The following is a 23,450-nucleotide window of genomic DNA, read 5'->3' on the forward strand; positions in this document are numbered from 1 at the left end:
ACAAATCTAGTCCCAAAATATGAGGATGATTATTGTATGCACCTTTGGGATGGATGCGAAGAATTTGAAGTCTCTACCAAATCAACTGGTCCTTAGGAGAAGAATGTCTTAATGCCTTGTTGACTTGGGATATCATGCTTATTTGTTAGAGCTGTAGATGAATAATTCTGTGATGAGGTGTAGTGGCTTCCTATGATCTTTCAATTTTTGTATTAGCAAAATTACCATGTCAGTTAAAAGAACATAGTCAGGCTATTTTAAATAACTTTATTCTTAAATTTAACACACTCTTATTAGAAATGCTTTGGTATCAATACAATAAAAATATACTGGTTTCTCCCCCCACCCCCAACAAATTGTGTCAAGTAACTGGAAAAGTTAAGCATTTGTTCTCCCTAGCTGTTTTGGAATTTTTCACAAATAATGATTACTGCTTATCCACATGGCTTACTATGGCTATAATTATACTTTTTTTGAGTCTCAGGAAAAATAAACAAAATATCCAGAAGGGAAGTTGGCAAATGTTTCTTAGGTTCTTCTCCAAAGGATGTTTGGGTAGATGATACACCTCTCAGATAACTTTTTTCCCCAGTTTTGCCATTCTCATCCTTAAAGCTGAAAATTGAAAAAAAAAAAAAAGTTACACAAAAAGCTTTAGTTTTCACTCTAAATGACCATTCATAGAATGCAGGAAAGTTTGAAACATACCTCAGATGATTTTATCCAATAATGTGAGCATTGTTTTAGTAGCACAAAAAGATAGTAGAAATAATAAGCTGTGGTTAACTTAGGACTGAAACAGGTTCAGAACTAGAAGGAACCTATTTCTATAAAGATTAGAAAAATTAGTAAGGCAAACACAGCATAAGTTGAGTAAATATAGGATTAGTGCACAATTTCACTATTAGCCTTAGATAAATTCTTATATGTCAGTGACTATGTTTTGTCATATTTCTGAGCTATGCACTACTAAAACTAAAAAAAAGCATGACTTTCATTCATGATTGAGTTATCTTTTAGGTCATCAAAGTTGGTTATCCCAAGGGGCTCCATTCTTGGATATAGAATGACAAAAACAAATTTCTTGTGAGTGAAAAAATGTGAACCACTAATTAAGAGTTGGAATAATTATAAAATTATATCTTTGTCGAGATATGTTATAAGTATACTTTCGGGGCACCTGTATGGATCAGTTCATTAAGTGTCTGACTTTGGCTTGGGTCATGATCTCATGGTTCAAGAGTTGGAGCCCTGCATTGGGTTCTGCACTGACAATGCGTAGTCCACTTGGGATTCTCTCTCTCTCTGCCTCTCTCTCTGCCCCTCTCCCACTTGGACTCTCTCTCTCAAAATAAACTTAAAAAAAGATATACTTTCAAATGACAGTATACCTTTTGAGCATATTCCATTGCTAATAATAAATATGAAGTAGAAACCATTTTCTTAAATGTAGATTTAGAATTCACAACACTGCTCTGATGTTCTGGTATCATGTCCTTAATATTTAGGACTTTAGAGTATACTGCCTCAGTCATATTCCAAAAATTGAAAGATGCTTTCAAGGCACTGATCATTATATTCATGTGTAATATGGCCCAAGAGCCAGCTCTTTAACTAATTGCAAGATTTTATTTAATGAAAAAAATATAACAGGGAAGACATGTGTCTCATTTTCCGGTCATATATTAGTTGTCTATTAACAGTGAAATGACCCCATCTCTAAGGAGCTCTTTTTTTTACAAATATGAGAAGTGATGGAGGATATAATAATGTAAAAAGACTATGATAATTTTTATTGTTACTCTACTTATATGAAATGTTTTCATTTAAATGAAGTCAAGGAGCATTATTTCCCATAGAACCTTAAGGAGAATGATAATTTCTAGTGTCAGGGTCAAGAATATTTCCTTGAACTTAGGGCTAGCTGAGAGAATTACCTTTGCTCTGTAGCCAAGAGGATGGTCTCTATTGCTGGGAGATGTTGGATGGTCAAGCCTTAAGGAGATGCCTATACTTCAACAGCAGGAAGTGAACTGAAGGCAGAAAGCAAGGCTTTATATTTTCTACTCTTGGATTTTATGGACCTCTACCTTGGCCATACCAAAAAAAGAGAGCAGGGGAAAAGTCCATTTTAAGGGACTTTTTAAAGGTATCTTTTAAGGCAGGGACAAAGTCTTCCTCTTTACAATTACTCCTCAACTTGAGATTCAGTAAATCAGGCACAGCCTTGGTGCTATGGACATTCAGTGACGTTCTTGAAAGACATCCTGGATGTGCACATCCTCAGGAGTGAGGTAATCCATTAGCTCACTGTCCCATTTCTTTAGGGGTAAAAAAAATAATTCTAGATTGTAACTGTCTGCTATTTTTTCTTGTGGCCTATGGCAAGTAGATGGTGTGAGTTTCAAGTGGATGTGTAGGGCTGGAGCATGTTGACAATAGGAAGGTGTAGCAGGTAAAAAAAAAATCTGGGCCCTCAGCTCTCCTTTTTATTCCTCCTTTCTGCTCTTTTCTGATCTTTACTTGCTCTCCCCACAGCAATTCAGACATATAGTTTTGGCTGGTTGAACGTGGTGGAAGAGAGCTTGCCTCCTTACTCTCAGCATTCCTTGCTTCCTAATGATTGCCACAGGTTGGCAATTTTGACACCAGTAGCATGTGAATCCCTTGGAGCTGAGGTCCCCCACCTCTATCATCCTGAAGTGATGCTGACATATCTAAGAGGGGTGACTAGATCTAGGAGTACAAGAAGAGGTTGGCAAGGACTATCAAAGAAAGCCAGCTGCCTCGTTGGTGGGAATAGTAGAGGAGTCCCAGTAAAAGCGCACTGGGGCCACTCACTGGTGGATGTGTGTGGCATTAAGCTATACTTTAGAACATGACCATTTTATATTTACATTAGCCAATGGACTTTGCTGAATTTTCTTGTCATGACTTCACCCGTTCAAAAGTTTTGACTGAGACATTTGGATCTTCACTTTCTCCCTTCTTTCTTACTCCTTTGTGCTCTTTTCCTAATTCAAAATTGCTCTTAGATAAGGCTCTCATAACATTTACACTAAGAAAAAAGAGACTAATAATGCTTAACTATTAGGCTTTCCAAGAATATTTATATTTAGTAGGTGACCTATACCATAAGTAAAGGAATTGACTGAAATGATGGATTTTCAAGTATTTCAGTAAGCATTTTTGCAGTTTTAGGGGAGAACCTCAACCTATGTGGTGTTTGTGAAATTGAATCGCATAGGTGGCTATATATTCTATGTATGGGAATGCCTTCTGGGGGTGAGAGCATATGTCAATATGATGTGCTTATTTAAAAAACCCATTTAAAAATATAGCAGTTCTATAATCCATGCACTGAATTGGAAAACAGGAATGTAAAACAATATCATGATGGAAGGCAAGGAATTTGGAGCATTCTGTTTATAATAGGCTTTGATTGATAGTACAGAACTTTGTATTGTTACTTTGTCTGGAAAAGGTCTTCCTGTTTTCATTATTTTAGTTCAGTGGCATGATTAGTGTTGTCTGGAAACATTAGTCACTTCCTGTCTTTTTCTGTGGAGTAAATGTGTTGACATGGGTAGGGAAGAAGGAATAGGGGCATTCAGGAGGAGGTGGCTAACATCCAAATGCAAAAATGGAAGATTTTATAGTAGGGAATGTCACTATTCTTGACCATAATCAATGTGTTCCTTCTCTTCTAAGTCTACTGTGTTGTTCTTTTTTTTTATATTAAAAATTTTTTTAACATTTTTTTATTATTGAGAGATAGAGACAAACTGTTAGCAGGGGAGGGGCAGAGAGAGAGGGAGACACAGAGTCAGAAGCAGGCTCCAGGCTCTGAGCTGTCAGCACAGAGCCCGACATGGGGCTCAAACTCACGAACTGAGAGATCATGACCTGAGTCGAAGTCGGACGCTTAACCACTGAGCCACCCAGGCACCCCTACTGTGTTGTTCTTTTAAAAATGAATTTAATTCCCAAAATTTCATTAGCAAGCAAAACTCATTCTCAAAATGGAAAGGAACTTTTAGTTTAAGCAGGTTTTCATTGTGGGGATGTATCACACAGCTCTGATTTAGAAAGGTAAGTGTACACTTACCAACAGGTTAGAAATTCTTCAGATAATTAAAATTTCAGTTGGTATGCCTAATTTAACTACTTAAAAGAATGGAAGAGGCCCATTTGCTTGTGTTATTGTCAACCCAAAATTGAGCTTATGGGTTGCAAAAGAACACTTCCTCACTTGTGCAAGTACTACCACACTTCTATAGAATTATCAAGTTCTGTTTGCTGAATTAGCTGGAGCTTAACATTTATTGCTTTTTAATGAGAATCTTTCCACTAGAAACATTTAAAATTATCATCCCACCAACACATTCAGAACCTATATGTCTGAGTAATTTGACTTAGGTCTTTAGCTAAGGTTAAGTAGAGCTATTATAATTAATTTTGTCAGAATCTTATTTACTTTTTTTATAAATGAGAAGTAGAATATGATATTCAAGCGATAACAAGGAATTTAAAATTGATGAGCTGTCACTTTTGTAGAAAAAAGTGTAATTTTCCATTTAATGCTAAAAAAGCTGGATAGCTATAAAACTATAGAAACCGAGAAATGTAAATAGAAAATAGAAAAAAATAGAAAAAAAATTGCTAAGTTAGGGAAGACTATGGAAAGTTAGATGTTATAGATAATGCAAGAGAAATTGGCATTCTGTTTTAAAATGTAGAAAAATTAAGGAAGTAAAGTTAAACTATAAAAGCATAGGGAAATGAGATATAGCAAAGTAATAAAATATCACACTGAATAAAATTTGTTTCTTGTTTTTTCTTGCAAAGTTAAGGCAACTTGTTAACTTAAGTAGGAAGTTTAAATAACAGGCACAAACAAGTAGCTGGCATCAGATTCTGGTGGGAAAAGATACGATATAGATGATTCAGTATATTAGTAATCCAAATACATTCACAAGCAGTACCGTACTATGACAGAAGACAGACTTCAAGTTTCTAAGGTCAAACAATGCAATATCCAAATAAGGCAACAACTGTTTTTTTTTTTTTCATTTTATCTTTTGAAGTGACTTAATCAGATCATTATTTATTAAAGAAAAGAAAAAAACCCTTAGTGTGTATTATTCTATGAGGTGGTCAAAAAAAGCTGAAAGCAAGAGGGCTTGTTAACAACACAAAAGGAAGATTGTCACACGATTAAACAGCAGTGGCAAGCCTTGTTATTTTCATTACCTGTTAAGGACGGGTCCTCAGTCCCATCTCCAGCTATCTGAACATCAAGTGGAGAATGTTGAACCGGGTTGCCTAAGCTTTCTTCTTGCTCTTTCCAGGATATGGAATTTTTGTGGGGAGATTTGTGGTTTGTGTTTTCATAGGGATTAATTTCTGATCTCTTTCTAGGAAGTGGTGTTGGTTTGGCAGGCTGGTAAACCTGACTGTAGGGAGCTACAGGATGGTAGGATGGTTTCTCAGCTTCTCCTTCACCCTCCTCCTCCTCATCATCAATCACAACCAGCTCAGCATGGATGATCCCGTCATACCCTGTCAGAAGCTTCTTTTCTTCTTCATTGTCTTCTGCCTGCTGGTAGCCCATGAAAATCATTGTCACGGGTTCTGTATCAGCCATGTCAGAGGGCAAGGAATGAACGATATTGTATCTGATATCTTCCTCATCCTCCTGGCAAGCAGGAGAAGAATCCTGGTATTTTGGCTTCCCAGCTATTGCTTCGCTGGGACTCATTCTGGCCTTTGGAGAGGGTGAATATTTGTCCTGCATCACATTTGATTCTTCCCAAGGAGTCATCAGCCTCTTTTGTAGGGTGTCGGGCATCTCCTTGGCTTGTTGAGTCATTGATCGGGGTTGAGGTATCGGTCGAACAGGGCTGATATGATTGAAGCTGTTGTCCCTCTCCTCTGAAAGTCCATTGTCCATAGTGTATACAGATTCATTCATATCATTACCTAGTCCGTTAGCTTTCATCTTTATCCTTTCTTGAAAATTTGGTCCGGGAGTTATCTTCTCCCTCTGTGGAGTTGTAGGCCTGCAAAATGGATTGGCATATACAGGCTCATGATACTCTGTTGGAGATTTAGAGTTTCTCTCTGAGGCTTGTCTTAAAAGTTCCTCTACCTCAACTGGTGCCAGGCCATCCGTGCCATTGTATGCTGCACCATGATTAGAACTTACTGCATATACTGACTTCTGCCCGTCGTCGTAAACTTTTATTCCTGTACCTTTAAAGTCATCTGATGGGAGAGGTATAGAAGACAGGACTGTACTTTCTCCAGTTTTCAAGTCTTTTTCAACTTTAATTTCCATGGCGTACAAAGCTGTCAGGAGAGAAATTTCATCTTCGATTTAGTTAACTTTTTCTCTTATACAGTAGCCTGCTTTCACAATGTATTTTTATGTTAAGTCTACCCTTTGATATTCTTTCATGTGAGATGCTGTTGTCTGTTTTTAAAATTTTTGATTTTATTCATTGATTGTATAAGGTCAATCAATGTAAAGGCCAGCACCATAATGACCTAGGTTTTTATGTAAGGATATATGGAATTACTGAAAAAATGGGACTGAAAAGCCGGTTGGAGAAGAGAAGCTGATGATTCCATTGGGAAACCAAAAAATATCCTCTTTGTAACTAATAAATCCAACAAGACAGATCGCACTCTTACATTATCCAATGGGAGGAGTCAGACCTCTTTGTTAGCTAGGAAGAATGGGTTGCACCAGGCATTACAGCAGGTAAAAGGTCTAGCACGGTATATTTTATTAAGTCACATCCTTGCTGTGTGGGCCAGCAGCCTGCTGAAATCATAGAGGAGTGTTCTAAAGTTTTCACAGCAGGGAAGCTGTTTAAATGTAGAACTGGTATTGAAGAGGGAGGAGGAAGGCAAGAATCACATGCTTCTCCTTCTGCCTTCTTTTTGTGTTTCTTTCATTCCAATTTTCAAGTAGGAGGAAAAAAATAGAGCAATATAAGCTGAACTGAAACAAGTGAACTGGAGAGCACTGTGTGGATGAGCCCTGCTTCAAGGCGCAGGCAAATTCCTCATGACTGGAGTTTTAAGAACTATTAGGAATCTGGGCCCAATTACAATGTGGCGGTGCTTTGGCTTCTGCTCTGACCTCCCACTTTCCTTTTTGGACCCATCTTGATTTCATACCTCCTCGGTAGCCCGGTGGTTCTTGGCTCCCCCCAGCTACCCAACTAATTCTGCAACCCTCCCCATTCCCACTCTCCATGTCCCCCACCTCTGTTTTATTCTTTAGTATTTTCACAGCCTAATTTGGTATTTTTAATTTATTTACTTAATTTTAGGTCTGTTTTCTCCTTTAGGATGTCAGCTCCAAGAAGGCAGAGATTTTTGCTGTTTTATTCACTACTGTATTCCTAGTGCAAGAACTGAGCTTGCCCTATAGTATGTGGTCACTAAATATTTGTTGAATATTTAAATGAATGACTGCTACCTGCTTATAGAGTGTAGCTTCCTTTTCTGGTCTGAAATTCAAAGGTTCCCTCTCTGGCCCCATACAAGCCTTCATTTTTTCTGGAGGCTTGGAAGTATTAGTTTTATGAAAACCATTCCACATGGGGGTAAATAATGCCTAACTTTCCCAAGGGGTATTTTTACTTTCATAAAGGATCTTAGTGATCTAAGAGATTGCCTACTAGATGGAATATTTGGGGAGAGATATTTTTGAGCAGGGGAGCTTTGCTTTTAAGAGTTTGTCTTTCTCAATCCTTTATCTTCTCTGTCCCTATAACTGCATTATCCCTACCTATGCAAGTGACTCAGATACCTCATGGAACTTTTTAAAATGGACTGTTGCTTAACCTGTAGCATCAGATGTAACAGCAGGTTGTTAATATCTGACATTATAAAATCTGAATTTGAGAACCTGCCTTTGGATACAGATTTTTCATGTACCTTTTCTATTCTGTTCATCATCTTCTGTTCCTTCATTTCTTTCCTTCCTTAATCTGGAAGGCACATAGGATTTTGGAAGGTCAGGGATATTAGCATAGATGTCTTCAATTGACTCTGTAAAATTAATATTAATTCAAAATACATTTAGAATATATTTAAAATAATGGGAAATGTTTCTGTGGGTTTATTAAAAAATGTAGTTAGACATAGAATAGACTGCTCAAAAACATACCTTCTGATGTTTCTTCCATTTCCACCTTCACAGACTATAAGAAAAAGAGTTCTCCATGATTAAAACAATTCAGTTTAAAACAGAAATTCTAAATGTGGATATAGTTTGAAGAATTATATACTGTTTGTAGACTCATTCTGGGAGGGACTCATAGTTTTAAATGTTAATGCTCACCCTTATTATGTCTTCTGTTGTCCTCTCAATTGATTTCAGTTTCTTCAAAATTGCCTCTTCATTGATTGAGATTTGCAGCTCAGCCTTTTCAAGATCTTGGATCTCCTTCTCAAGTCTGACAACAGAAAGATGCACTTTTTACTGCTTAAGACAGTACAAACGTAGAGTTCCCAAATATGTCTTCTCCATATATAAACTTTCCTTGGAATATTGCATGTAAATATCCAGATACCTTTTAAGAACATAGCATTACACTAACCATCAGATTTAGTACATAGAAGGTACATAACACCTGACTTTGATATAACAATCTTCAAGTTAAAACAAACATCTTTTTTTTCCTTAGGTAAACTATTTGAACCTTGCCTCATTTTCTTCTTTGCAATTACAAATGTTATTTCCAAATGAAATAGAGAAATTTCTTTTATAAAGAGACTTAAGTTTGAAGTTGAGCCACAAGGTATGGTTCATCTGTAGTTATTACCTAGGTTACCGATTTTTCTTACCCGAGTCTCCATATTATTTGGAGAAAACATTATAATAATTTTTTGTAGCTAATCAGCACTTTATAAGATTATAATTATTAGACTTAATTTAATAATCAAAACTATCACTTCCAAAACCCTGTATATCCTAACATTGAAAATGACACTTCATTTTAACTTCACAGTTTCCTAAGAATTGTGACATACTGTAGTGAATAGGGTGGAGAGATGAGAAACGGACAAAACTTAGTATGATGGCCTCAGATGCTGCTGTTTATAGAGGCTACATTTTCTGAAAAACAAAAAACAAAAAACAAAACAACAACAATAAAAAAACCCACACATGGCCTAATGAAGTGTAAGGGAACTTATTGGGGCCAAGAGAGAGCCATTTGAAATTGGACTGTTGCAAACATTCTGACCTGGAATCTTGACCAGAGTGCAGCTGCTTGTCAGATTCAAGTTAACATCGGGGTGTGATGTCGTGACCTCTTCCTTAATAAAAACATACAGCCACCAGCATTCATGCAGTTAGTATGGCTGACCCTTGGCTGCCATGGATTACATGTAGTTTCTCAGCCAAATACTCTATGTTGTAAAGTCAGCTGCCTCAGAGGATGGCTGATTAGATAGAGCAGCTAGTCCAGGAGGTGACAGCCATGGGTATTAGCATCTGCTATGATAATTGTCAGTTTTTGGCTTCCTTCTTTAAATGGTTATGGATTTGGCAGTGCAAAAATATTGTGCTATTGGGATGCCTGGGTGGCTCAGATGGTTACGTGTCTGACTTCGGCTCAGGTCATGATCTCATGGTTCATGAGTTTGAGCCCCACGACAGGCTCTGTGCTGACAGCTCAGAGCCTGGAGCCTGCTTTGGATTCTGTGCCTCCCTTTCTCTCTGCCCCTTCCCCACTCATGTACATGCTCTGTCTCTCAAAAAATAAACATTAAGAAATTTTTTAAAAATATTGTGTTATTGTCACACCAATAAAAGCCCAAGGTGTGGTCTGCTTGACCATTCTCCCACTCATTGCTACAGTTTCAAAGTTCTGACTTTCCTGCTGCTGCTGGCCATTGGTAGTTGGCCATTTGTAGCTAAAGAAGTTTTCTCACCTATTATAGAATTCCAAGTAAAATATAGTACTTCGGGTTTCTTAGAAGTTACTGAGGTGTGACTGACATTCTATTAAAATCAGTCTCCATCCATGGTAGCACATCCGTCCATCAGTAGAGTTGTGGGGATGGATATATGTTGGTTGGTAGAATGGAAAGGTCCATACTAAAAGTGATAGATCTGGATTATTCTGTGTCTGCTGTTCACTGCTTGTGACAACCAATTCCTTTAAACTCCCTGAAACTCGGTTTTATAACATGTACAATGAGAATATGGTACCTGCCTTAAATTTTATACAGAAATTTGGTGAAGTTAAGAAGAGATGATGTATATGAGCACAATTGAATACGGTTGATATCAGATATGTATTATTATGGTATAATTATTAAAGGTTTTCTACAACACACAGTGTCTCTTTCTCCTTCCATGCCCTGTCTCACGGGATCCTTTACCCAACAGCATGTTAGAGACAGTCTAATGAGGATCTTTTGAATAGAAAACAAGGATGATTATATCATTGCTGCAAGCAGCTTTTAGACTGCAGGATTCAGCTGTGGAACCGGATGGATCTGGGTTTGAATACTGGTTCATCTTCCAACTTCTTGTGTGACCCTAGACAAGTCACCAGACCTTGCTAAGGCTCATTATCTTCATTCATTTCATTTATTCATTTGTTCATGAAAAATATTTGTTTAGCATCTATTTTGTAGCAGGCACAATCCTATGTGCTAGGTATATGACAGTAAACCAAACAAATTCCTCGCCCCAAGAAGTTTATATTCTAGTGGGAGGACACCGACAATACACTAACAGAGGAACTGGCAACTTTTTCTATAAAGGGCCAGATAGTTAATTAATTAATTCATTCATTAAAAATTAATTAATTTTAGGCTTTACAGGCCACACATACAATTTCTTTTGCTTATTTACCTTTTTTTCCCCTTTTACATCCCTTAAATAATAATAATAATAATAACAATAATAGTAATAAAAAACATTCCTAGCTTGTGGCTATATAGAAATAGGCCAGGGCTAAATTTTGTCCTGGGTCATAGTTTGCCAACTCCTGCAAATGTATATACATACATATTTACATATGTATATGTAAATACATATACACACATTTATTTATGAAGAAAAATACTTCCATTAAAAAGTAGGATAAAGTAGGATAAGGACTATAAACATAAGGGTAAAGGGATGAAGAGTGCCTGGGGAGAAGGCACTGTTTGCACAGTGTGGTCAGGGAGGGGCTACTTGACAAAGCGTCATTTAAGCAGAGACATGAAGGAAGCGAGAGAAGGGTACATGAGGGTGGTAGGGGAAGTGCTTTCTGGAGAGGTAAGAATAACCACAAAACTCAGGCTAAGAGCACGGGGAATAAGCAGAGTGGTAAGAAATGAAGTCAGAGAGGTGGCAGGTGACTAGATCATATGGGGCCTAATGTATGGTAAGGCCTTTGGGGAACCACAGGGAATACTGAGCAGAAGACAAAACATGTCATGAACTGAAATTTAAACAATCACATTGGCTGGTGTGTGGAGAATAGGCTGGAGGGGCAAACCACGGAGGTCAGTAGTTGTAACACTTCACAGAAGATGGCTTAATTCAGGGGGGTTGCTGGTAGAAGGGTGAGAGGCGATTAGAATCTGGAAATATTTCGAAGGAAGAGTTGTCAGGATTTGTTGATACATTACATGTGCGATGTGAGAAAAAGAGAGATGTCAAGGGTGAGTCTGATGTTTGTGAATAATTGGAAAGATATGAATTTAATTGCTCGGACAGAAATCTGGGAGGGAGAAGAAAGAGACTGGTGCTGGATGTGGTAACTTCGAGATAGTCAATGGTGACATGGAGAAAACAGACACAAACGTTGGGAGCTCAGAGAAGTCTGGGTTTGAATGTAAATTTGGGAGTTGGTATGTATAGCCATGGGCGTGGATAAGATTTCCTAGAAAGTCAGGGCTTCCAAGGACTGAATCCTGGAACAATTAAACATTTAGAGATCTGGGCAATGTTACTACTTCATAGGGTTTAATAAAGAAGTAAAGAAATAGCATGCACTCAGCAAAAGCTAGTTTCCTCCAGTTTCTGCCCCTTTCTGTAGCTGGGGCACAGAGATAGATTCTTGATCTGTTTGGCCAATTACATCTCAGGGAATTAGAAATGCACTGGCATTTATAGTTGTTTTCCTCTGTAGAGAGGCCCATGGGTAATGTAATGCCATATGATTCTCATGGATGTCTTTAGACTAATATGGTAAGAATACAAGGTTGAAAGTCTGCTAACCTCATCAAAGTATCTGCTAATGAATGTTTTTGAAGGTTTTCAAGTCACTGGGTGAAAGATGCATTAATATGAGGTTGCAGTCAAATGACATATCAGGCATGTTTATTAAAACCAAACAGAAACAAACGAACACTGCCTTTCTCTTCTTTATCATTTAGTTACAGCCCGCTCTCTGTTACACAGGATAAGAAGGAATCCTTTTGGTGCTAATTACTTAGAATCACAAACCTCTACAGGAGATGCTTAGTGATACAGAGCATTTCCTAAAATTCTCACTCAAATGCAAAACTCTATATCCTATTTTTATATGTTGATTTGATACTTCTATATATTATTTATGGACAATATAAATAAGATCAAAAGATAAATGTTACACATTTGTTGTTCTAGAAAAGCATTCTGACAGATCAGAATGCCAGTGGAAGTGATGGGAAACCCAGGAAAGAGTAACAGAGCATGGAACTGGCTTTGGCCAGCCTCCCCCTCACAGGGTCGGAACTGAGAGGGGAAAGCATGGTGGCAGTCCGGCAATGGAAGAAGAGGAGGTCTAACAACCTCCACACCAAGGAGGAGGAAATGTGCCTCCTCCCTGGAAAATGTGCCAAGTTTTTGAGGATTGCCTGTTCTTAAGGAACATAAAACAAAAATTGCAACTGGTACGTAGGCACTATTTTTGTATCTCTAGCATGGTGGGTCTCACTGACAGTGATTTCCCCGTGAGGACATCTGGCAATGCTGGAGACATTTTGGTTGTCACAACTTGAGGACTGCTACTGACACCTAGTGGGTGGAGGCCAGAGATGCTGCTAAACATCCTACATGCACAGAACAGTCGCCCAACAAAGACTTACCTGGCCTAAAATGTCAATGGCGCTGAGGTTGGGAAGCCTAAAACAATGCCCAGCTGGTATAGTAGGTACTTGATACATGCTTCATAAGGGATTTTTAAAATATCTGTCTCTCTGATAGTTTTACTTTTTCCTCCTTGTTTCTCTTTTCTCATTTACATAATATGGAATCCAAACTATTATTTGTTGAATAAATTTGATCATCCGTATTTTTATTTAATATTACCATTTGGGTTAACTTCCTTTTCCAATTTCTCTGTATATCTATATTAATTTCTTTTTCTGGCTCAGTGACTCTTCATAGTTAGGAGGATACTCAACTCTTATTTAAAGCTCAGAAAAATTCAGGGCTTAAATTAGGGACTCACATGTAATCCTTTTCCAAAAGCTTTGAGTAGAGAGAAAAATTTAGCAAGTATAAGTGAAATATTGGGGAATATTTATGTGTGTGTGTGTATATTGTGTATATATATATACACATATATCTGTACTATCTGTGTGTATATGTATGTATATACATATACATGTATATGTATACATATTTGTGCATGTATATATATTTGTATGCATATTCATCCATATACACCTGCACATAAACATACTTATGTGTATTTATATAAAACTTTAGTTTTGTATATATAAAAATAAAAATATGTATGTAAAACTATTTTTTTTACATGGAAAGCTTTTGGCGAGGTCACTAGGGAATAACTTTCTAACCTTCACCTGCTTATCTCTCAGCTGATGGGTTAGAATTTCCATAAGTGCTGCCATGCCCATTTTTACAAGGTATTACCTTTCTGAATGGGAACTGAGCTCCCAGAAATGCTGATTCAGTTTGACGAGAAACAGGCAGCAGAGAAAGAGAAATATCCTTCTTGGTGCCTCCTGGGCTGTTAGGCGGGGCCTGATGGATGAGTTAGCACCTCTCATGATTTCTGAGAGAGGGTGGGCAGGCATCATATGCCAATTTAGATAAGCAGAGTACATGAAAAAGGATTTGTAATGCTATCCATTATTGGAATCTTTCTTCTCCCTGCCTATTTGCTGGGGAAAAATAGGGTTATTTTCAAGAGCTCCCTATGTGAAAGCAGGTAGCTTTCATTTCATGCACTGTTCTAGTAATAACCTCCCTTAATCATCACGAGATAATGTCCCCAATCCAATTCCAACATGCAATTTTTTGTCTTAGGAAAAGGACAGCACATAAATGCTGGATGCACCAAGAAGGGGTTATTTCAGAAGGCAATTTTTCTGCTGCTAAGTGTCCATTTATCTCTTTCAGTTTTTGGTGGAGTTAACAAGGACTAACAATCTAATGGAGTTTACCACTGGGGCCAAAAAGGCCAGGACTCAGAAGAGTTATGTTCTACCTTCCATCATTTTATTTGCTAGCAATTATAACAACATTTAAAATGTATTGAGTATCTATACCGTATGAGGCATTGGCCTAATTAGTCCTTCCAACAACCCCCGTGAGTACCATTATTAGTTCCATTTGACAGATAAGCAAGCTGGGCACCTTGATAGCCCCCGGCCTGGAGGCTTACAGGTAGCTTGTGGCAGGACAGAATTCGAAATCAAATCTCTGCTGACAGAACCTGAGCTGTTAACAACTTTCTAATTAACCACTATGGGAACAAAACTTTAAAAAATGGGTTCTTATGAACCTAGACACAACACTCATTTTGCTCATCAGTATAAAAGGATTTCTTACTTCCTGTCATAATAAAGAAACAGAAGATTGAAATCGTAGCTGGGGTTTGGCCACATGTAAAAGTGCTGACCCATTATATACAAAGGTAATATTTCTGTCCTGGTATTCATTAGGGTAATTTTGTTATACTAGGCATTTTTCTGCTTAGTGGACAAGTCAGTGTGACCAGGATTAAAGTGAAGGCTTTGTCACTTCTTCTTCTTCTTTTTTTTGTTTTTTTTGGTTGTTTGAGTTTGGATTTTGGTAGAGGTTCTTACAACAGTCTCTGTTTCAGAGTCTGGGGTTTCCATAAGCTGTGGCCACTTAATAGCCAGCCTTTCTTTGTTTGGGCACAAGACTGTTCAAAGTAATAGAAGTTTTAGGTCTTAAATAAAAGCTGGCTGATGTAATTTGATTATAATACTGTAGTTTGAAGGTAATCACTGATGCTGTGTTTGAAATTAAGTTTATGACTGACTTTGGCTATACACTCCCAAAGGACTGATGAGCTGTTTGCTGTAATAGGCTGGGAGCCTATTAAAGGCCAGGACTACACCCAGAGATGGCCCAGTGATCATTTCTCTGGGATGGTCTGAATCAGCAGGACTTGGTCCAGGTTGTGCCACCACTGATATACCTCTGAAATTAGTTGATGGAATTGCTAGGACCACCTCACTGACCCCATCCAAGCTAGACAAAGAAGGATTCAGTTTCTTTTGGGACTCACAGGTTCTCAGAATGTGTTCACCTCCAGCAGATGTTGAATTTGGTCTGGAGTGGTGAGCAGTTGTAATCTTTGACTCTTCCCTTAAGTGAAGATTCTCTTTCCTTTTTTTTCCCCACTGAATCTTGGGAGAACAGGAGGTGGCTGGTGGTTTACCTACATTTTGTGAGTTTTTGTGTGAAGGTCTACTTTTTTGTTTTCAGCTCTACCCATGGAAACAAGAGAGTGAGCCCATATGAAAGCTAATGTACTTAGCTTACTTATTTAGCCCAACCAAGCTTCAGTTTTCTTCTTTGGTGGATAATAATAGTATTCACAAAAGGTTGTCTTAAGGAGGTAAATAAAATTATTTTTGTAAGCCTCTACCACAGGGTGTGACACAGAGGAATTACTCAATAATGATTAGTTAGCCCTTTCTCTTCCTACTCTGGTAGGAAAAGGAGGGCCATCTATGACAACTCCAATAAAAAAGAAAACCTACCAGGTCTATTTGGAGATTTGTTCTTCAACTTTGATATCAATGATTTTGGAGCGAGTGTGGGTGTGAATATAGCTTTAGGGACACACCTGTCCTTTAAAAATACAGGTCTAGACAAGAAACCAAAATAGTACTCCAGGATTATTAGAATTTTCATAATATTTATGGGAATGGTGTCTAATTAACAAATGTTATCTATTTTGTAAATGAAATCTCCTCACCCCAATCTATTTCTCTTGTTCTTTTTAGTAATAGAAGTCCTTGAGTCTTATGTGTCTCGCCAGCTACGGACTACATTTCCATGTCTCCTTTGCATTTAAATGGTGTCATGTGACTAAATTCTGGCTAATAGGATAGTAGCAGAAGTGACATCTGCAATTTTCAGGTCATAACTTTAAAATAGAACTGTTTGCCCTCCACTTATCCTCTCTTTCCTACACTGGAATGCAGATGTTGTGGCAGTGAGCTGTCTTTGACCATCCTACCAGAAGTATCACTTAGGGAGCAGCAAAGCAAGACAGAAAGAAACAGGGAGGGTCTCTAGATCATCTCATGGGATGTTGCTTCTCTCTCTCCCTTGAATGTCTCCCAGCTAGGATTGTTATGGGTGTGAGAGAAATGAATGTTCTAATCTTGTTTAAGCCGCTGCGGTTATAGAATCTTTTAAAGCATCAAAATCAGTATGCTAATTATTGCATCACCTTATGGGGATGAACCTTTGCATAACCAACTTTATGAGATTTTTTTCTTTGATTTGCAAAATTACTCATTGTTACCTTGCATTTCAGATAGTTAGCCAGTAAAAATAGAAAAATAGATCAGCTTTGCATCTAGTGATTGAAGAAGCTACATGTTTCTAAATCATCTACCAAATCTGACATGGTTTATATTGATGTTAGCTAGTTAATGCTCAGTGGCTAAGGTTTACAATGATAAAAGAAAGATCTTTTATTTTTTAACTATGACTGATTAAAATGAATAGCTTTGGAACTCTAACAGATACTATTAAGTATATGTAGTTGATGACTTTAATTAGGTAATCTTGACTGCAGTGTGTTGGTCATATGTAATGGGCAGATAAGTTATTATTGATGGATCAGAGGTTAAAGATATTTTATCTTTATAGGTACTTTGCTTTATGATAATATCAAACTCTATTTTGTCATAAAATTGAGAATATGCAGTCTAGTAGAAGGTGGGTTGATTTTTGTGTTTTATTTTTAAAACTAGGGGTCTGATAAATTTCATCAAACATTTAACACACTTTTTTTAAGCACTTAACACATGTCAGGCACATTTTACTCACCAAACTGAAATAAAACTATATAATAAAAAAAGATGAAGAATACTTGTACGCACAGACCTAGGACATGAATTGCCTTACAATCAGCCTTGCCAACAGGCATGTGTATAATAAGGAAGATCTAACCCACTAGTGCAAACAATCACATGCTGTGGGTAAGCATGCCAGAGAATTAAAGGGCATTTGGCATACAACAAACACTCAGTTTGGCCTAAGCCAGATCTATTGCCTCTAATCCTGAGCATTTAAGAACAGGAGGAACAATGCGACACAGCAGCTTCAAGATAACAAGAAGCAGAGAGCTAGCCCAGCAGTGACATTGAAACAAGTGTCACTTGGCTCTGATAATTGGGAACAGAGCAGATGTTTAGAAAAGCTGAATAATTTATAGTTACATGTGAGCAGCTTTTGCATGGGTGAATCTCATCTCCTAATATAACTCTGTAAATATTAATAATTATATTATGGGCAGATGATACTATCATGAGTTGAAACTGCCATGTAGGCAGATAATGTTAGAAGATAATCATTTAGTAGAAAAGCAAATGCTCTTCATTAGAACAATATTTTGTAAATTAAGGCTTTAATTTTCCATGAAAAATAAGAGGCCAAACTGGTTTTCAGAGAATCAGTCACTTTCATGGGCAGGTTACAAACAAGGTTTTCAAATGAATGCAAATAAATGCACAGTCTGGAGGTTGGTGTGGTATGGTAGACTGGTTAGTTATGGGCTTCTTGAGTGCTCTGGTAGGACAGAAGCTGGGTGTGTGGTTTTTAATTAGAGCCTGTAGAGAGCCTTGTCGTACATGATAAATACTTAATAAGAGCTAAATATTTTTTTTAAACTTAAAAATTTTAATGCTTATTTATTTTTTGAGAGAGAAAGGTGGGGGGGGGGCAGAGAGAGAGGGAGATACAGAATCCGAGGCAGGCTCCAGGCTCTGAGCTGTCAGTGCAGAGCCTGACGTGGGGCTCGAACTCACGAACCATGAGATCATGACCTGAGCTGAAGTCAGATGTTTAACTGACTGAGCCACCCAGGCACCCTGAGCTAAATAGTTTTAATAATAATTCAAATTGACCTCTACATACATAGGTGCCATGAGGTGCCTTAGCCAGGACATGGCAAGTTAGCTGCAGATGTGCTTATCCATGATTTTGGAAAGCTTTTTTTTCTTTAAAAAAAAAGTTGTAGGGGAAAATATTTTTAGTGAATAAATTACTTGTTACCATATTATGAAATGGCAAAACATATTCAATGATGTATGCAGCCATTGACTCTCTCTGTTCAGAAATAATTACTGGCTGTATGCCTTGTAACCCTTAACATTTATTTCCAACAGTATTATAGAGCAGCCACTATATTTTCAACTTTCTATCCACTTCATTTTTGCTTTGCTTCTAGTATTAATTGTTCATATTTGATACCAAAAACAGGACTCTATTATTTGAAGACCAATAAATATAAATTCCAATCTTAATATAACATAGAATAACCAACAAGGACCAGTTAGCTTGGGGTGGTCTAAATGGGCTAAGTGACACTTAGCTTGTGGCAGATAAAAGATGCATTCCAAGGGGTGTATGTGGAAGCTTTCTGAGCTGATAAATTTAGTCATAGATCTGGGGTGGGGGACAATCTTGGAGAATGGGGAAACCTAGGCCCTTTGGTAGCATATTGTACAAAGAATTTCTGCCTTTGAACATTCTTTGTGACAATTACTCCTCTCCCACTTTCTCCTTTGTTCATTTGCTCCTTTGTTCCTTCATTACTCATGTCAACACAGCCAAAGATTTATGATGTCCATGCTAGTGGTTTTTAATTTGTATTTCAAGTTACTGAATATTGTTTTAAATGAAATAATGTAAAATCACTTTGAAAAGTTAAAGGATCTAAAGAGAAGTAAACATAACTAAAAATTTGCTTTGAGGCACTTATGATCTCAATCTCCTTTACTTAAGACAAAGATGGGTTCGATGTGGCAGGTTCTCTATAAATCTTCATTGAAATGAATCAAGAATGAACCGAGTGAGTCCTGGTGGAATGGGTCTGGGGTCAGAAAGATCTATGTGTGACTCATGGCTTGTCTGCTACTAGATTTATAGCTTTCTGTGCTTTAGTGTCCTTATATGTAAAATAATGCTAATTAGACTTTCCTCAGAGAATTGTTTTTCTCAGAGTAATGCTCAGAGTATATAATATATGCTGCATAAAGGGTAGCTGTTATTATTGAATTGCAGTGGAGTGGTGTTATTCTAATCTACTTTTTAGACTATCAAAGCCCTGGTGGGGGTGGGGGTGTTTATGCTGGGTAATCATTTAACCCTATTTTTACTAAGCTATGGATGAGATTGGCAGGTGTGAATCACAGAGGATGCTGGGAAGTGGGGGATAAGGAAATAAAAGAACATAGGAAAGAGGGGAAAGATGAGAAAGTGAAGTGAGGGTGAGGTGTTACAACACGTCATCAACAATGGCCTCAAAAACCACTGTCATGTGACTTTGCCCTTGACTCAAGATAGTTGGGTGGTTATCCTTTTTTATTTTTTGAAGAATTTCAAGGCTTTCATTTTTATTTCATTAATGTTCAAGTCATTGTCTAGTCTTTAGCTGGACCCTTTAATAGATGGTATTTTCAAGTCTGACCATCCATCCATCATCCATCATCCATATTTTCCCATTCATTCATTTTTTAAGCTACATAATCACAGGTATTCCTATTATGTGCTAGGCATTGTACTAGGCTTTTTTTTTTTTTTTGATGGGGTTTGGGGGTTAGATTTCTTCCTCTTTTTTTGCTGGAAATTTGATTTATTTTGCTGTTTTTGTTACATTAAAAAAATCTCCTGAGTTAAAAATAATCACAATATCTGGGAAATTAAAAACAACAACAGATGAACTATTGCAAATCTGATAAACCAATTAGTCAAATATGGAAAGTGAAAAACATGCTTGGAATGCTTTTGACTCATATAATTGCTTCAGAATAATTTCTTAAGTGTTTCTAGGCAACAGCAGATTTAAGAAGAAGAAACAAATGGTGGGTTTCTCTCTCTCTCCCTCTCTCTCTTTTTTTGTGTGCCTTTTCCCCCTTTCTCTTCTCTCTCTCACATTGTCACAAGAGCAGCTTGTGCCTCTCCCACAATATGATGTTAGATATGGCTGGTTGGGTCAGAATGTGACATTTTTCATGCAGCATTCCTCACTGTGTTGGATGAGACATCAGTTTCATTAAGGTACAGTTAATGAACTGCACAGGTAGATGAGAGCATTAGGTAGGGGGTTGAATTTGGATAGAAATCACAGCGAGCTGAACTTTGATAAACTATAACCAGCATCAAAATCATTTAGCCTTTATATTTCTCCATCGATCCTTTGGGTTCTGTTTTTGAAACTGAATCTTGCCTGCTATTTTTTGAGTTAACAGAGTAGATTACTGCTTTATATGATCTTGAGCAGAGTGCATTTCCTAATATTGCATCTCCATTTGTAGTGGCACTTCCCTTATGTGGGATGGTGGCAGCTGCAGTAATGACCTGCTCCTCAGATTTTCTCATGACATACAATCACACAGAAATCCAATCTTTCCTGCATCTTCATATTAGTACCTTATGGGGCAGGCAGTGTCTACCATTTGGAGACAAATTAAAGCTCATTAAAGAAAGGCAGAGGGTCAGAAGGGTACTTTGGAATATTAAAAAAAAATCCTTACTAGAGAACATTTAATCATAAGTAGATAATCCTTCTCAAAGGGAAGGCAGTGCATTTACATCATTCTCCCTGGCAGTTAACCTTTTGCATTTTATGCTTATGACATTTCTGTCAGGCACTCTGTGTGCTCCAATTAAAGTCAGAGGTCTTTGGACATAGTTCAAAAAGTAGCAAGCCTCTGGAGGGCAACTTGATGCAAGGCATTTTGGCAGAGGGAGGACAGCTGGGCAGCCACATAGGAAAGAGGAATCTAGAATGTGAACGACACAGCTCCTTTGGATGCTTCTGAGGGTGTTTGGAGGGGGGGCTCATTATGGGTGTTGGCTATTGGATGGAGGAAAGCAAGAGACGTGACAAAACAGGAATTCTAAGCCAGCCTATAAATTTGTACACATGGGTGTCTGGACTGAGAGGTCGGTGCTGGATTTGCACCTGTGCCTACAATCAGGTAGTAAATGGTTCAGTGGTCACAGTAAGAACAGGGCTCATTTGGGAGGCAAATTGAAACTCTATTTAAGCAAAGTGATTCAGAAGGAGATGTTCAGTATCATTTTACTCCTGGGAACATTTCCTCCTAAGGCACAGGCAAAATACCCACTAATATTGTTCCAAAGCTAAGAATGTGACTCAGAGACAAAAACCATGGAAACCTACTTATTTTCTGAAACGTTGCTGTTCTGAAAGAAAAGATGAGAGGATGAATAAGCAGACATGTTTTACTTAAAGGTTATGTGTGAGTCAGGGAAGCTTTGAGTTTTTAATATGGCAGAGAGTCATATGAGTATCTATGCATATAAGAGAATGAAATCGTTACATGGGTTGGAAATGAAAAGTGCTGTAAAAGGGTAGCATTTACAGGATTTAACTTTTATAAAAATTTTCTACAGGATCTGAGGCATAATTTATTTTTATGATTAAGACATTTAATTAGATTTTAAATCCTGAGTCCTAATTTTTTAGCTGTATGCGATGGGGCAAGTTAGCATCTACAAATGTCATTCTTCTCACCTATTAAGTGTTAATCTACCTCATAGCGTGGTTGTGAGAATTCAGTGAGATAATCTGTATGAAATGTTGAACACAGTGCCTGGTCTATAACACATGCTCTGTAAAAATTAACCAGTATTGTGAGCGTTTTAGTCTTCAAGTCATAAAGAAAACCCATCCATTATTTCCAAATGGAAAGAATTCTAATTGCGTGGTAATCTCAGTTTACTCAAAGGAAAAGATTCTTTGTACTGGCATAAAGAAATGAAACATCTTGGCCAAGAGATAAAAATCCCCAGATAAAATTCCAGGCAGTGTCCTTCTTCTAATTATTTTTGACTCCTAATAAGGACTAGGGTCTAATATTTTTTGAACACCTACCATGTGTCAGGTACTCTCCAAGCTGATCACTCATGAAGTCCTGTGAAGTCACTATAATTGTCCCACTATTACAGACAAGGAAACTGAGGCCCAAAGAGATGAGAGAACATGTCAGGCTTATAGGTACCGTGGTTGACAGAGCAGGGATTTGAATGCCAAAGGCCATGCTCTTTCAGTTCCTCTCACAAGACTGGGAGTAGTAGTAGGAATGAAAACTTCAGGAGCAGTCTGGCCCTGCTGCAGACTCTGAGGTAATAGCAGCGTTTCTATTTTGATGTTCCCGTTTAAAATCTTATCCTCTAGCTGAGAGGCCTGGCAGGTGGCAAATGTCACCCTTGAGCAGGCACCTAAGTCAAGTGATAAACAGTCATTCAGGGTTTGGGATGCTTTCCCTGCTTAGGGAAGAAGGGTGGCTCTGTCTAGTTCAATTCCATCCTTTGACTTGGTTGCCTCTTGGAGCTAACGGGAAAATGTACTTTCTTTAGCTGGTAATAAAAGCTTCTTTAGCACTGCGGGTAGCTGTTTTGGAGAAACACTGAATTTAAAAACATGCACCTGATTATTTAGCAGTTGTAGAAATATCTGAGAAGAAAATGTTCAGTTATCAGGTAAAGCTGCTTTGGCGACATGATTTCTTTAATGCTGGGCAGTAGTGGAGGCTGTTTAATACAGACAAGGCACAGATATTATTTTGTCTCTGTATGTTGCTTCAGAACATTCTGTTCCCTGCACATTTTAAACGAGATAAACAGCCTTCGTGCATCACAACAATGCAAATTCTTGATATGAAAATTTGCAAATACATTTTTTTTAGGACCATTCCTTAAACAAAGCAACTTGCTACGAGGTATTAGATGTTTTACTATTTCCAGAACATGTACACCCACAGCTCTCTTTTAGTTTTATAGCAGGAGAGCACTGAATGGGACTTGCTGTGAGGCCCAAGTTTACCTTTAATGGCTTTGTGACCTTAATTAAGTCCCTTATCCTCTCTGAGCCTATTTCCTCCTCTATGCAATGGAGGTGTTAATGCTTTCATTCTAGGATTGCTGTGAGAATGAAATGACTTAATGG

General features: G+C 37.7%; 1 protein-coding gene across 1 annotated transcript in view; it reads right to left on the reverse strand.

Annotated features, from left to right (window-relative positions):
• Positions 1-253: 253 nt before the first annotated feature.
• The window catches only part of PALMD (palmdelphin), a 49,390-nt gene continuing 26,193 nt past the window's right edge, over positions 254-23,450 (reverse strand). Inside the window, exons 4-8 of the mRNA XM_019457603.2 lie at positions 8,360-8,474; positions 8,186-8,219; positions 7,954-8,067; positions 5,254-6,351; positions 254-615 (exon numbers count right to left, since the gene is read on the reverse strand). Of these exons, the coding sequence (XP_019313148.1) occupies positions 572-615; positions 5,254-6,351; positions 7,954-8,067; positions 8,186-8,219; positions 8,360-8,474 (1,405 nt within the window). The 3' untranslated portion in view covers positions 254-571. The remainder of the gene's footprint in view (positions 616-5,253; positions 6,352-7,953; positions 8,068-8,185; positions 8,220-8,359; positions 8,475-23,450) is intronic.

The sequence above is a fragment of the Panthera pardus genome, unplaced genomic scaffold (assembly GCF_024362965.1).
Source record: "Panthera pardus isolate Hobbes unplaced genomic scaffold, ASM2436296v1 HiC_scaffold_11, whole genome shotgun sequence".
Classification (NCBI taxonomy): Eukaryota; Metazoa; Chordata; class Mammalia; order Carnivora; family Felidae; genus Panthera; species Panthera pardus.